Here is a 15,347-nt window from a genome sequence, read left to right on the forward strand (position 1 = left end):
GGGGAAAATTAGAAGCCCGCATGTTGTCATGCTCACACCAAATGATCTGACAACATTTAAACCCGCATTTGCAGGATAGGGTTAACATAAGAAGAAAAAGAAAGGAATCCAGCTTTTCAAACAGTCTCTGATTTCACTAGAAAATCAACCAAAAAAGAAAAGAAAAAAATAGGACTCTTGAGTTTTTTTTCTAAGAAAATGGGTAAAGCACATTTTCTTTTCATTTGCCTTTTCTAATTTGCCTTGGTGCTCTTGACCCGAGAAACCATATCTGATTACACACCAGAGGGAATAATAAACCTAAATTGATGACTGACATTTTAACAGACTGAACAGTAATATTTCACCACTGAAACCTTGGACAGCTTCCTAAGGGCTCTCGTTACAAGTGGGCAACATAAATCGCCAGCACATGGAGGGCTTAATTATGAAATCAGAAGGCTTGAAGCACGACCCGCTTCTCAAATCCCACACCTCTCCATCCTCAGGCGTGATGGCTCAGAGGTGCAATCACAGGCACTTACCTTGTTTGTTTCCAAGTCTTCCTCCAACTTTTCCACTGCGGCTGAGCCCTGAGTGGACTCGTGCGCGTCAGAAGTGACCTGCTTCCCTCTGCCTGGCAAAGGAAACTTCTCTTTCTTTCCTGTGGAGCACTTTGATTTGAGAATGCTGTTGAGATAATTTTCCATCTCCTGCTTAGCAGATTCAAGCCTGCGTTCCAAATCTTTTTGTTTACACTTAAGTGATTTTATATCCTCTTTAATAATCTTCTGTCCCGCTGAAGATGTATTTTGCTCGATGGATTTTGCTAAACCTAAAATCTTCTCTAATGTGCCATCTTGTAAACGGAGTCTATTCTCTAGTTCCTGTGAGTGGAGAAAAGATTGTCACGAGAAGTATCTGTTCAATTGTCACAAGAGTTCATTGACTTTTGTAAATCACAGCGTATTCTGTTTCACTAGTGGGAAGTATAAGAAACTTAACTCATGTCACAAAGAAGAAACTTTGGGTACAATTTAAACCAAGGTAGCATCCCAGATCAAATTCTCAAACACATTTTATATGGAACTAAAAATGTATAAGACATAACAAATTTTTGCAACACAGTCCCTGGAATATTAGAGGCAGTCAATACATATTTGTTGAGCATATACTTAGTTCAAGATACAGCCTTTTGACATAATCAAAACACAAAATAATAATTGTCTACTAGTTGCAAAACATTGAAAAAAATCATTTAGAAGGTTCCCACGTGAATTGAGTGTTAATATTTAACATTCAGAGCAAAGCTATTAAATCAATCTTTCTAATACAACATCTTAGACCTAGTGGGAGCTCAATCAACATTTAGTAAATGTATTCCTGAATGAAGGGGGCTAGTTTGAGAATACTAGACTCAAAAGTAATTTGAGGCTCTATATCTGGTAGTGATGTTCCACTGAAACAGAATAAGGCTTAAAGTTCCTAGGTGAACAACGTAGGATTTATTAGTCACTACCTTAATAGATCAACCAAAAAAATGTTCAATCATTCAACTAACAGCAAGTATATGGTAGGTTCTGAAGTTACATAGATGAGTAAAATCCAGTCCCTTCATGTTCCTATAGTCCAGTCAGAGAGAAACAGATGTAAATAGACAACTGTAATGGAATGCGAAAAGATCTATGCTAACAAATATGTACAGGCCACTGAAACATTCTAACATTCTAAGGAGGAGTTCCAGATTTGCATTTTAGAGAGATCCGAGAAGGTACACTCGAGAGGGTACCATGAGGGCAGGGAGCCCATTCAGAAGTCTAAGGAAGAGATCTGTGAGATGAGGACCTGTTGTAAAGCAGCAAGAATGGGGACAACAGGGGAGCGGCAAATTGTAGCAATAACCCAGAGATGAAAGAGACAACACTTGATGTCTGACTAGACTGGGAAGTCGAGGAAAGGATACCCAGGTTTCTGACTTGAAAGCCTGGAGAGGTGGTGGAGATATTCATAAAGTCAAAGAATATAGTAGGCAAAGCAGGTTCACTGGTAAAGCCCCCCGGAGATGGAGAAAGGGAAGGAGAAGATGAGTTAACCCTTTGCACTCGCTTGCTTTTTTCTCGATTCCTTTATTCTACTCGGGATTTAATGCTAACCGTGTCGAGTCACACTCGACATCCGAGTGCAAAAGGTTAAGTTTTGGACATGCTGAACTACAAATAATTGTGAGACAACCAACTAGAGATGTTTAGTGGAGAGTTAGGAAAAGCGGTCACCTGACTAGGGTCAGAGACTCCAGGTTAGCCCCCACTCTGTCATTTAACCTGGGTGACCTTGTAAGTCCCTCAGCTTGCCACAACTCAGCTGATTATGTATAAGGTGAGGGGTCTGAACTTGGCCCCTGTGGTTCCTTCTATGTAGAGCAAAAGTCTGTATTTTAGGTTTTCAACAGGAGCCCGAGCTCCTCAGGGGGAGGCTTCGGTCTCATTTTTCTCATATCCATGGCACTCAACCAGTGCTTTGGACATGATGAAGCCTTGAGAGTTTGTCAAATTATCACAGCTAAAGCGGGAGGCCGACTTGCCTTCATGGCAGGCCATGCTGGAGGAAAAGTCTGGCTGGATTCTCAGGTCTCTAAAGGAAGAGACGAGACATTCGCAAGCTCATGCCAGCAGTGCTGCCCTGAGACTCACCCCTGACATCTCCCAGTCAAGGAACTGTGGAAGGAGGAGCTGAGAAGTGCTTCCAGAAGACACTACTTGGGCCTGTTTTTATTGGCTGTGCAAACAGTGAGAATCCTAGGAATTTGTTTGGAGAATGTGGGTAAAGGGCTGCAAGAGTTAGCATGAGAATTTTGGAAGCCCTACTGGGAGAGGGCTCTAATATAGTCCTCGAGTCTAAAAATTAATAAAAATTACACAACTTCAGCCCTAGCTGGTTTGGTTCAGTGGATAGAGCATCAGCCTGTGGACTAAAGGGCCCCAGGTTCGATTCCAGTCAAGGGCACATGCCTGGGTTGCGGGCTTAACCCCCAGTGGGGGGACGTGCAGGAGGCAGCCACTCAATGATTGTCTCTCATCATTGATGTTTCTCTCTCTCTTTTCCCTCTCCCTTCCTCTCTAAAATCAATAAAGATATATATATCTTTACACAACTTCTATCCACCCATAATGAAGAATGCAAAATTGAAACATTTCCTTCTGGGTCTTGCATTAGATGTCTCCTTGGACTAGCCAGTCTCTCCTGGGATCAGTGTTGTCTCTGAAACAAAAATCTCCAGAAGCTACAGACTGGTCATGGGTGGAATCATCCCCGAGGGTCCTGAGCAGGGACCGTTAGTAACACAGATTGTAAGTGGATTTATTTACTACAGAAGAACATTCCCATTTTCTAATGACTGGTCAGAACTTTACTTCATAGTCATCTGAATAGCACTTGAATTTCAAACCAAAGACATTGATTAGTAAAGTTGTCATTAAAATTGAGTTTTTTAAGTATCTATCATGTCTGGACATTGTTTAATACCTGCAGTTCCTGCAGTTTTTCCTCAGCTTCTATTGGATCCACAGGCTTGTCAGAAAAACTAACACATTCCTTGGAGATGTTGTCCAATTCGGTATTCAGGCCTGTTATGCAAACCTGGTATGTGTGGTGTTCTTGAACATGACCTTCCAATTTTTGCACAGAATCCTAAAAACAAAACCATTGACAATTTATGAATTATTTCTGAGTTTTCTCACTCAGATAATAAATAAATTGCTCACAAATACTTGTTTTATAGGGTTTCATCTTGAAACAGGAATATGGCCATTATCGCCTACAGTTCTTTCAGAGTTTAGTGTTTGAGAAATTTCACTGTAAAACCTCCCTTCTTCCCCCAAAGTGACCCTTTTTGAAACCACTTTCTTTCCCCCATGCTTCTTTGCCTTCATTTTATTCCTGAAGACAACTGATTTGTCAAGAGGTTCACAAAATGAAATGCCTACAAATTATGTCATCAAATCACAAACATCTATAATAAAGCAGCTTCCTTAATTATCCTTCTTACCAAAACCAAGCACCCACACTTGCAAATGAGACTATATGAGATCATCCTAACCCTTGATTCCCTTTATAAGATTCAAACTCCAAAACTGTGTGTTAGGAAAAAGTAATCCTAACTCAAGTGCAAAACCATCTTCAGGTTCTCTCCCTTGAATAAGAAAATAAGGTGACCACACCTAATCAGAAAAGTAGCAACTATTAAGCTAAACCACTTACCGACAAGCAGGTATATCTGCAACCACTGCACAACTCCTCTATCTATATAAGCAGGATTTCTTAGCCAGGTAATTCCTACATGGAAGCTGGCTTTCAATGTGCAAAGAATTATAAACCACTAGAGGCCTGGTGCATGAAATTCGTGCACGGGTAGGGTCCCTAGACCTGGCTGGCAATCAGGGCCAATGTGTGGGGTGACAGGCAGGGCAATCAGGGGGCCCCTGATGGCACCGCCTTGGCTGACCTGGCACTGCCCGCTTGCCAGCCCTGCCCCCCCTCTCCTACCACTGCTGCTGCCAGTTGCCTCCCTCTGCAGGGCGACCAGGGAGGCGATTGGCGGGGCGGGGGGGGGGGGGAGCCCTGCTGGCACCCGCCTTGGCTGGCCTGGGGCCTGCGGGCAGCTCCTGCATTGAGCATCTGCCCCCTGATGGTCAGTGCACGTCATAGCGACCTGTTGTTCCACTGGTCGTTCCAGCGTTTGGTCAATTTGCATATTAGGCTTTTATTATATAGGATTCTCTAAAGAGAATACACTCCCTCATGGCAAGTTGACATTTCACCTCTTAACTCTTTTACTGCAGATCATGTAGAAAAACACAAGGGAAGGACACTGATAAGATGGTTTATACAGAATAACAAACACAAGCTATTATGATAAATGATGGATGGATGGATGGATGATACGTGAATAACTGACACAATCACCTTCATAGCAATGCCTAAAAAAATCTTAACTCTTCCTATTCCTGAAGAGGGGAATTTCAATGAGAGAAATAACATCATCATCAATAAAGACATGATGGATTCTTCTAGCAAAACTGACTGGTTTGATTCCTTCATCCTTGAGGAGTTAACATTTTTATCTAAAAGTGATAAATTAAATTTCAAAAGCTTTTGGAGCCCTGGCCGGGTGGCTCCATTGCTTAAAGCATCATTCTGATATGCCAAGGTTGCGGGTTCGATCTCTGGTCAGGGCACATACAAGAATCAACCAATGCATGCATAAATAAATGGAACAGAAAATCCATGTTTCCCTCTCTCTCTCTCTCAGTCTCTCCCTCTCTCTCTCCCTAAAATCTTTTTTTTTTTTAAGTTTTTGGCTTACCAAAAGAACAACAAAAAAACAAGGTTCTGTATACAAATCTTACATAATTACAACAATCATTTAAAATTTCATTTTCCCCACTTCACCTGTAGTTGTTGAAGAAGACTTTCATGTAAATGTTTTATTTCCAGCCAAGACTCTTCACTGAAGTTGGGATTTTTAGTGCATTCTAAGAGGTAATTTCCTTGAGATTTTAGCTCCTTTAGCAAGGATGTCAAATCTTGTGCTTTCTGGAGGAATTTCTTATAATTTTTTAACTGAGCTTTCTTCTCCTGCAAACCATGTTGCAGAGCAAAGCCCACTTCTTGTTTCTTCTTTAGTTCTGTGAGCATTAATCTCAGGTCCTCCTTGCTTTCCAAATACTTCTCTCCTTCTAGTAGAAGCTTTTCTTGATGGCTACATTTTAAAAAGTATTTTACAAAGGAAATGACACTTAGCAAATGCAATGGCATTTTGCATATTATAATGCAATACACATTATAATAAAAACATTAAAATAACACTAACATGCATTATTCCTACAGACTTTTTTTGTCAGTATAACTTTGTAAATAGCACTAAGGTTAGCCCAGAAATTATTTGCAGTATTAATGAAAAACTATTTTTTGTTACATAACTTGAGAACAAATACTTAATAATTTAGATTTCAAACTATTTGTTTTTATTATGTTTAAATATAACTATATTACCCTATGTTTTTCTTTCTCACATCAGTAAAACAAATAAGCGTTCAGTATATTGGCCAACAACTAGTTTATTCTTTTTATATACTGAATTTAGCTTTGATCTGATTGTCTCTTTGAAAAATATAAAATTCACATTTCCATCAAACATTATCATTTAAGATGTGATCTGAATTAAGAGTTTTCACCAGAATTACTAGTATGACCAATGACTTCAGACATTTACCAGTATCTGCACATGTAAGAATCTCTCAGAATACATACATTTAAAAGCATTGATTTTTCTACCGTAATACCATGCAGACACTGAGGTTGTCTGGCGGAAGGGAATTTCAGGGCAGAAGTGGATTTAAAAGTATAATGACACGTAATGATAATTTGTTGCCAAGAACCCCACCAGCCGAAGCAAACACTGCCACAGAGCTATGACAGTGTGCTTCCTGTCTGATCCACAGAACCACTCCTCTTGGTTTCCGCCTCTCACATTGTGGCTGTCCCTGACCTACTGACTCTCTCTCCAATAGATACTATATCCGAATCCAGGAAGCAGACAAAACATACTTGTTATGGCTTCACTGCAACGAAAAACCACGGGAGTGGTGAAGGCCTGTCCTTTACCTCAGATACGTGTTGGCTAACTGGAGTGTGCTGACCCACTGGTTGTCGATATCAGTCACGGTCTCGGAATCCAATGGAGCCTTGCTGTTCGCGGCCTGACTCCTGATCCTCTGTATTTTAGCGTCCCCTTCAGGCTTTAGTAAAATGATTTCCTGAAGTAAATAAAAAAGATTTTACATTCCCATTCATATTACTTAAGGACAGTACAGAGGATATCTTTTTCTTTATAAAAATTATATTGAAATTATATTCTAACTGCAGGTTAGATTTCAAAATTAGCCTTTCATTTCTATATATGCCCAAAAGACAAAGACCTCCTTCACGTAAAGAAGGACTAGCTCTCAATAGACATTGGTCAGGTTGATCGGATTGCATTCCCAATTTCCTCTTGATTTTCAACTGCCTTTAAATAAATTATATGCAAAAAAAAAAAAAAAAACCCCAACAAGAAACCCCCAAACTCCGCAAATCCACCTTCCTGTCTGCTCCATTATTTATAGGTGGAGAGTTAGGTAACAACCTGAATGAGACATTTTTATACATCCTGGTTGAGACATGGCTTCCCATAGGACAATGCAGTGTCCCTCCTGACTTTCCACCATGGCATAATTCATTCCCATTCCCTCCTCTTCTCTTTCCCTCCTTTGCTTGGAGCTATCGAGTTCTTCCCTTCTTGAAACTACTCCAGATTCACGTTCTCTGGAAAACCTTGCAGATATAATCCCAAAAGATTCCGATTACTTCATTAAGTCTCACCAACCCTTACAGCTCACTATTGTTAACCATTCCTTCCTCTAACCATGCTCCGCTTAACATGATTTCAATTCTCCTGCGTTTCTTTTAAGCACATGTGCTTCTGGCTCCTGCATTTTAAACTAGCAATATTTACTGAATCTCCCTTAAGATAAAAAGTGAACTGTCCCAGTAGGCATGACTCAATGGTTGAGCATCGCCCTATGAACCACGAGGTCACGGTTTGACTTCAATTCCCGGTGAGGGCACATGCCCAGGTTTTGAGCTCAATCCCTAGGGGGAGGCGTGCAGGAGGCAGCCGATCAATGATTCTCTCGTATCATTGATGTTTCCATCTCTTTTTCCCTCTTCCTTCCTCTCTGAAATAAACAAAATATATTTTTTAAAAATAAAAAGTAAGCTGAGGGGAGAGTGAGATTTCTTGCCCACCACAACCCACTCAGTATCTAATAACCTTTAAGAACTATACATATCTACTCTGAAGGAGTTCCTCTCCAGCCCTGCCCTGGATATTGCAGGTGCCCCTGCTGTACTGACGTGTCTTTTTATAGCCGGCGAACTCCCACATGTCCCAGCTCCAACCACTGTCTCCATGTCAATCCTCTGCACAGTGAAGATGGACAATACTTGGGCACTGCCCTCACAAAGAGAAGTTCACTTTCTCTCTTCCCTCTGCATTAAAATAATTTCAGGCCCACCACAGCCCTTCTCTGTTGTAAGGTCCGTCCCCTGACTGTCTTCAACCTCCACAGCAATTCTATTTTCCATAAGAAACAAATCTTGGCCATTTTCCCCTAAATCTTTTCAAAATCAGAGTTCACCTCTGACCCCTGAAATTTAGTTTCCACGGGTATACCTTTATTTTTTGGATTGTTTCCTCAAGTGGCATTTGGCCTTCAGATGAATTCAAAACCATAAGGGACTCTTTAATCCCTGTTATCCAATGAATTACATCTTGTGCAAGATCATTAAAGCTCTGGTCCTCGGCAGGAGGTAGCTTATCCTCTTCCTCGATTTGTCTCAATAATGCCTGGTATCTATCAATCAAATGTGTTGATTCCAGTATTATTTCTTCTTCTTCAGTAAGCCCACATTCCTTCAAAGAGTTGTTCAGCTGGGCCACAGTTTCAAATTGTTCTCTGTAAATTCCAAACGTTACTGAAAGTTTATAGGAGCCACAACACCATGTAAGAAACCATATTCCCAGGAAATATATTTTATGTAAGATCAGTTATACCTCTTTCTAGCTAGAGCTTGGCAAAACAATTCCGTATTCTCTCCTGATTGCTCCATTTCTTTCCATTTCTCTTCTTGATTAGTTAACCACTTACTCAGGTCTCTGTGGTCATCCTGGAGTCTAAATGAACATTACAAGTGTTAGAAATAAAATAAGCAACAAATGCTTCTCTGAAGAGAGGGTTGACATGAATCTTGGGATCCAACCAGGTTTTAGTATATATTTTTGTTATTCTTTGGAGAAAATTTAATTTGTAACATTAAAATCTGAATAGTAACAGCCTGTATTACAATGGGATTCTATAAGGCAGTGAGCTACACAAATGTATCCAAAAGAACAGGAAACAAACAGAAAAGATTTTCAGACTCTCCCCTAAACCTTTGCCATATTAAATAATTTGAAGAATTCTCTAAACTTCCATTTTCCTAGAGCCAAACTTAGATTTGAAAGCATGCATTCTGTCTGTGAAATCTGTGTGTATTGCGTATCCCAATGCTAGCTGTACGGAGGCAGAGTACATACACAGGTACCATTAGAAAACACGTTGCTTAGACGTCACCTCTAGTTCCTACCTCAGAAGCTGCTGCAAGTAGTCATTGAGCTCCTTTGCTCGCACCTGGCATACGGACTCCATTTTTTCTAAGTCGATTTCTTGATGTATAATCCAACTGTTGAGCTCCTTAACACGTGCTTTGGGCAGATGCTTCCTCACATGATTCACTACAGTTTCCACCTGCTGTACTTGACTGCCTCGTCCTTCAAGAGTCAAGAAATCCTATTAAAAAAAAGACAAAAAGTCAACTATGTCCTGCTGGCAAGCCTAAGGATGGTCTCTGCCATCCCCACGACACTTTCCAAGCCAGGACATACACATCCATCTTCTTCTTCTTCTTCTTCTTTTTTTTTTTTAAATATATTTTATTGATTTTTTACAGAGAGGAAGAGAGAGTGATAGAAAGTTAGAAACATCGATGACAGAGAAACATCGATCAGCTGCCTCTTGCACACCCCCTGCTGGGGATGTGCCCGCAACCAAGGTACATGCCCTTGACCGGAATCGAACCTGGGACCCTTGAGTCCGCAGGCCGACGCTCTATCCACTGAGCCAAACCGGTTTCGGCCACATCCATCTTCTTAACATCCTATTCAAAAGAAGGCCTATGGAGAAACAACGAACTTCAATGGCAAATGACCAAAAGACGACTTCTATTAGTCCTACGATGTGTGTATACAGCTGACTTCCTGGTGATGGGGTCAAGCAGAACAACGAGGTGCCACTGTGAAGGCCAGTAGGAGTTGAGATGGGAAAGGCTGCGTTTTTCTTGCTTGGCTGTACTCAACTTCTCCTAAATACTCATCCCTTTCTGGTAACCAATACGTAAAATTACACAGACTTTTTCTATTTAACTTTGTCCGAATGAGAATTTTATTTCAATGTTTGTGCTAAAAAGTTTGAGCATCAGTTTGCTAAGGCTCATGCAATGGGTGAAGTTAAAGGCAAAAGAAAAGTTAGAACTTTAAAAAAATAGAAAGAAAAAAAATAGAAGAAAGGCGGTTGTATCAATGAAGAATGGTTTCAAATCAACAGGTCAGAGAAGATGAAATGCCATCAATAAGCTGAGAGTACGGCTTATTCTCTTTTTATTTGTTTTCTATATTTTTATTGATTTCAGAGAGGAAGGGAGAGGAAGAGAGAGATAGAAACATCAATGATGCTAGAGAATCATTGATCAACCACCTCCTGCAAGCCCCACACTGGGGATATAGCCCGAAGCCCGGGCATGTGCCCTGACCAGGAATTGAACCGTGACCTCCTGGTTCATAGGTCGATGCTCAACCACTGAGCAACACTGGCCGGGCTATTCTCAAAACTAAAGCGCTAGATGATTTGCCCGAGGTGGTCAAGAGTTAAGGGTGCCACCTGCATTTTAAACATGCAGGCACTCTGCCATTCATTTCAGGCCACCCTCCACTATACCCTTACCAGCAGTGTATTAAAGTTCAACTGCAATTTATAAAAGAAATATATGCTTAGAAAGACTTAAAAAAAAAATCAAGAAATCTCTTTCAGGAAAGTAAAGGAATGTCAAAGTCCAAATGAGATAAATTTTTTACTTTTTATCAAATATGATTTTAACACAACTGAGTTCACCTGCAAACTCTTAAATAAACAGCGTCATAGAATAGATGTGAAAACAGAACTTGTTTCAACCACTTGCACCATTACCCAGTAAACAGTTTCAAAATATTTGGGGAAAGCCAGGTTATTTGGAAATATTATCTCTATGTAAGCAAATTAATAAATCAAAGTAATTATTATCCTATCTACTTAAATACAGTTCTATGCCTCTAGTATTTTAGTTCTGATGAATTTTGATTGAAATGTATATGACTTACAGAAAGCTTTTGTAGCTTTTGTTCCATACTCTTTTTTGTGTCTGATGATTCAAAACACTCTTCGAGATTCATTTTAATGTTGCTGAACCAGTCATTAAAATTCTTGCATTGATCTACAGGGGGAAAAAATTTGCCACTTGAAAGAAATGAATGTTATTTATGACATGCATAGATTAGTGAGTGCTTCCCCCCAAAAGATTCAACTGAATAAATCCTTAATCAATCAATCAATCCTTTTCTGTAAATATAATCTGTGCAACCATCGCTAAGTGAAGCTTAGATTAGCCTTTGTGTTCACAGTACTTGTTCACACTTCAAGATTCTCAGAAACACAGTAGAGGAAACATTGCACTCACCATTCAGTAACTTGGAAAAGTGATCTTGCAAAACACTTTTTTTGGTATTAAATAGGTCACTGACACTTTCGTATTGCTTTTTTAATTCAGAGAGTTCAGGAGTCAGGCAGCCTATCTGATTCTCAAGTGATACCATACTTTGCTTTTGCTGCAGAATTTGCTGTTGTATCTCCTAAATATATAAACAAACAAACAACTATTAAGTCTTAAAATGGCCTCAGTAACAACGCATGTTAGATCTCCATTGCTTTTATAAAAATAGATAATTTTCTATTGGGTGGATTTGCTTTCTCTTAGCCCATAAATGTATAAAAGCAATGGAATTTAATATCAAATTAATTACTGTCCACAGAGCAAGTCAAAAGTGAAACTGCCAAATATATACAACAAATTGTTTTTCTGAGATTTTCCCCCAAGCTTGCATTTTTTATTAACTATTTTTATTAACCTCAGGAGGTCAAGACTGTCAGAAAAAAAGTGTGAAGGTAAATCTGAGCCGCAGAAGGGAAGCAGCTGGGAAGGAAGTACCTCCAGTTTCGTAAAGATCTCCAAGCTGTCGGACGGAGACAGGGCTTTCAAGAGGGACTCAGTCATCCCGATCTGGGTCTTGGCCTGGTCGAGGTCCTCCCTTAGCTCAGCTGTGTTCCCACTGAGGGCAGAGCAGCTGGGTTCTCCTGTTAAGAGCATTTTCACATGTTCTATCTTGTTCAAAATAGAAGACTCCATGACCTGAAATCATGAAACATATGAAGTCCGGTTACAGGTTTTACTGAACTAGAGTTTAAGACAAACCATGCTGCTAGAAAGCGAGCTGAGATTGCTTCATTTCAATGTGAAATAAATTCTTCTCTACTTATAGTTCTTCCTTGTTCTACATCACGGATACGACAATTCGAATGGTGCCTTTAGAGCAGGAGTGGGGAACACCCGGCCTGTGGGCCTTTTAAAGCCCTTGAAATCATTTGGTCTGGCCCTGCCACGGCAACGGCAGGCGGGACTCGAAATTCAATAAACCTAGGAGTTTTCTTCAAAGCAACATAAATTTATCTACGTGAATTATATTAAGTGAATGATGTTATAAATATCCAAATGGCCCTTGGCAGAACGGAGGTTCCCTACCCCTGTTTTAAAGAAAAGAGTAATATGAGAACTGAAATTGAACTTCTGACTTTTTATGAGACTAATGTGAATCCTTCCCCCAAAACCAGTTTTACCTAGCATATCAACTGAGGTATTATTTCTTTTGAAAACAAGTAAAAACATACAGTAAAAATTATATAGCCAGCATCTGTGGAGTATTTATTATGTACACAGCATCAAGGTAAACACTTAATGCACACACAATAATACAGGCGTAAGAAGGTAAAGGAGGTTGGTTGCTCAAGATCAGACGGCTAATGAGTGGTGGCAGCCGGACCTCACCCAGAAAGTCTGACTCATGCTCAGCCATGTGAATATTCCCACTCCGCCACCATGCACTTCGATCTACATAAAACTGTAACAAATCTCTCTGCACAACAGAATTCACACTTGAGGCAATCCCCCTGTTTCTTTTTCTAGAAACCTAGTCACTGGAGCATATTCCCCTTCCTGCATCCATGACAGCTCCTGAGGAAACCCCTGTTACTCGACAGGGGCACACCATGATATCCCTCCCTCTAGGATAAAAGAATGCAACATACAATATTATTCATTCTAAGAGTAGAACAAAGATAAACTAGGCTGACTATTACAAATTTGGTTCGATTTAATACAGGAATCAAACAAAGGTGAATTAAATAATGACCCTAATTTTATTTTAGGTTTAAGATTCGAACTCTGGTTTATGAACATCACTTTAGAGTACTCCCGTTGCGACTTTTAAATAAAAATTCCTTACCTGCAATTCCAAAGGTATTTCACTGCTTTGAAGCAGAAACTGTATTTTAGCCACTCTTTTAGAAAATTCTGAGGGTTTCTGTTCATGGACTTGTAATTCTGCCTAAAACACATAATTGTAATAACAACATTTTTATTGTATACCTTATTTTCTGGTACCCATGATTGCTACTGTTAATACACAGAAAGTGTATTGGATTGCCCCTAGTCACTTGGTTTTTGACAGAGTCCTGGGAGTTACAAACCCAAGCACCTTCATGGGTGAGGTAATAGAAGATAATTAAAATACTTATGATTTTGTTAATAACAATGTCACATGCAAGTTCATCCTACTATGTCTTGACTATATTTATAATTGGAACAAATATTACATTTTAATTAGACATTCATGAAAATAAATGAATGTTTCCCATGTAAGGTCAATTTCTCCCATGTAAGCTCATTTCATCCATGAATCCCTTGGGTGTCTGTGAACCCCAGATTAATATTATTTGCTAACATCTTCCCGGATATGATAAAGGAAACAACACAGTTCAGGTCCCGCTCAAGGGGTAATTAAAGAAATAAAAAGATTTCTTTGTGACTTTTCTACGCAGCTTAAAGAAAGCAAACTCATTATTAAAATGTCAACTGTGTAAAAAAAGAGCAGGCATTTTATCTCTATTCAATTACCTTCAGCATATCTCTTTCCACTTCAGTGAGTTGATGTAATTCCATTTTCCGAAGGACCTTTTCAGTCCACTCATCAATTACATCTTTTAAGCTAAAAAGTTTGTCCCATAAAGCTAGAGCTCGACCCAGATTTTCATAGTAGTCTTCTGTCTTCTCATTTATCTACGTTAATTATTAACACATAGAAATAACACATTTAGTAGGAAAAAGTATGAAAACCATTGTTTTCTATTTAACTATTTTTAAATAAGATTTTAGTTTACCTTTACTGGCTATTTTGCTTTAGTAGTCAACAAAAAATTAGCTTTAACGTATCATATACTTCTCTTTTCTAGAAAAATAAATCTTAGCTGATCTGCTGCAGGTTATACGCAATGAAAGCAATATTCTTCCTAATTTCTAAACCATAATAAATAAAAGTTGCTTTTAAAAACCCAGATGAAAATATAACACAAATTCTTAATTTGTAATTCATAAAAAATATCATTAGTTCAACTAAAAATGTATTAAATACATAGTTGAACAGCAATATCTTTCATGAACGAGGAACATATTAACTAGTTTATTTTAAATAAGTTGCGCTTAGACTTTTATACTAGGTCCTCGGGTTACGTCGGAGATCCGTTCCTACGGTGCGACCTAACACGATTTTCTCCGTAAGTCGGAACCCACCTACATAAGCACCTACGTCACTCACGTGGAGCACATACACAGCAGTAATGAAGTGAAACAGTAAAAAAATTTTAAAGAAAGATAACAATTCCTGGCCTTTACTCATGGTAAATAAATAATAAAAAACATAAGGCACATATGTACATACGTCGAAATAACGGACTTTTTTTTTTTTTATAAGTAAATGGGAGATGGCGAGGTAACCACAAAACGACAAAACGACCGTACGTCGAGTCCGACATAACCAGAGGACTGCCTGTGTACAGTAACTTATAGACCCATTTGTTAGTACTGCCTAAAACTCTGGATGTAAAGATAATTCCTAAGTCATAAACTTTACATTATTTGAATATTTTTTACCATGAATATTTTTGAATTTTGTAATCAGATCAAACATACTAAAGATACAACAGAAAAGGTCAATATAATTGTTATAGAATAGAATTTCTAGTTAATTAAATTATCACTTACATCAAGCCATCTGTCCACAATAACATTAGCCTCTTTTTCAAAAGGAGGCTCTTCAAAGGTTCTCATTTTATTTAGATGAAATTGTAGATTTTTGCAGATCTGGTTAATCTTGTCAACAACTTCTAAATGTTCATTAAATTCTTCTTTGACAATTTCAATCTGTAAAAAAGTTATAAAACATGTTTTGATCTACTGACATAGATGAACTGGTAAGAAACATGATTTCATTATTGGTTTTTATTGTCCCATTTTCTCAATGAAAAGTGTTT

At 38.9% G+C, this 15,347-nt stretch overlaps 1 protein-coding gene across 1 annotated transcript in view; it reads right to left on the bottom strand.

Moving 5' to 3' along the window:
* The window catches only part of SYNE2 (spectrin repeat containing nuclear envelope protein 2), a 307,542-nt gene that overhangs the window by 156,249 nt on the left and 135,946 nt on the right, over nt 1-15,347 (bottom strand). The window contains exons 33-45 of the mRNA XM_054715998.1: nt 15,079-15,237; nt 13,936-14,097; nt 13,265-13,366; nt 11,914-12,114; nt 11,386-11,557; nt 11,030-11,142; nt 9,205-9,407; nt 8,633-8,752; nt 8,252-8,534; nt 6,643-6,794; nt 5,428-5,737; nt 3,502-3,666; nt 525-866 (exon numbers count right to left, since the gene is read on the bottom strand). Of these exons, the coding sequence (XP_054571973.1) occupies nt 525-866; nt 3,502-3,666; nt 5,428-5,737; nt 6,643-6,794; nt 8,252-8,534; nt 8,633-8,752; nt 9,205-9,407; nt 11,030-11,142; nt 11,386-11,557; nt 11,914-12,114; nt 13,265-13,366; nt 13,936-14,097; nt 15,079-15,237 (2,484 nt within the window). The remainder of the gene's footprint in view (nt 1-524; nt 867-3,501; nt 3,667-5,427; nt 5,738-6,642; nt 6,795-8,251; nt 8,535-8,632; nt 8,753-9,204; nt 9,408-11,029; nt 11,143-11,385; nt 11,558-11,913; nt 12,115-13,264; nt 13,367-13,935; nt 14,098-15,078; nt 15,238-15,347) is intronic.

Source organism: Eptesicus fuscus, chromosome 5 (genome assembly GCF_027574615.1).
Source record: "Eptesicus fuscus isolate TK198812 chromosome 5, DD_ASM_mEF_20220401, whole genome shotgun sequence".
NCBI classification, from domain to species: domain Eukaryota; kingdom Metazoa; phylum Chordata; class Mammalia; order Chiroptera; family Vespertilionidae; genus Eptesicus; species Eptesicus fuscus.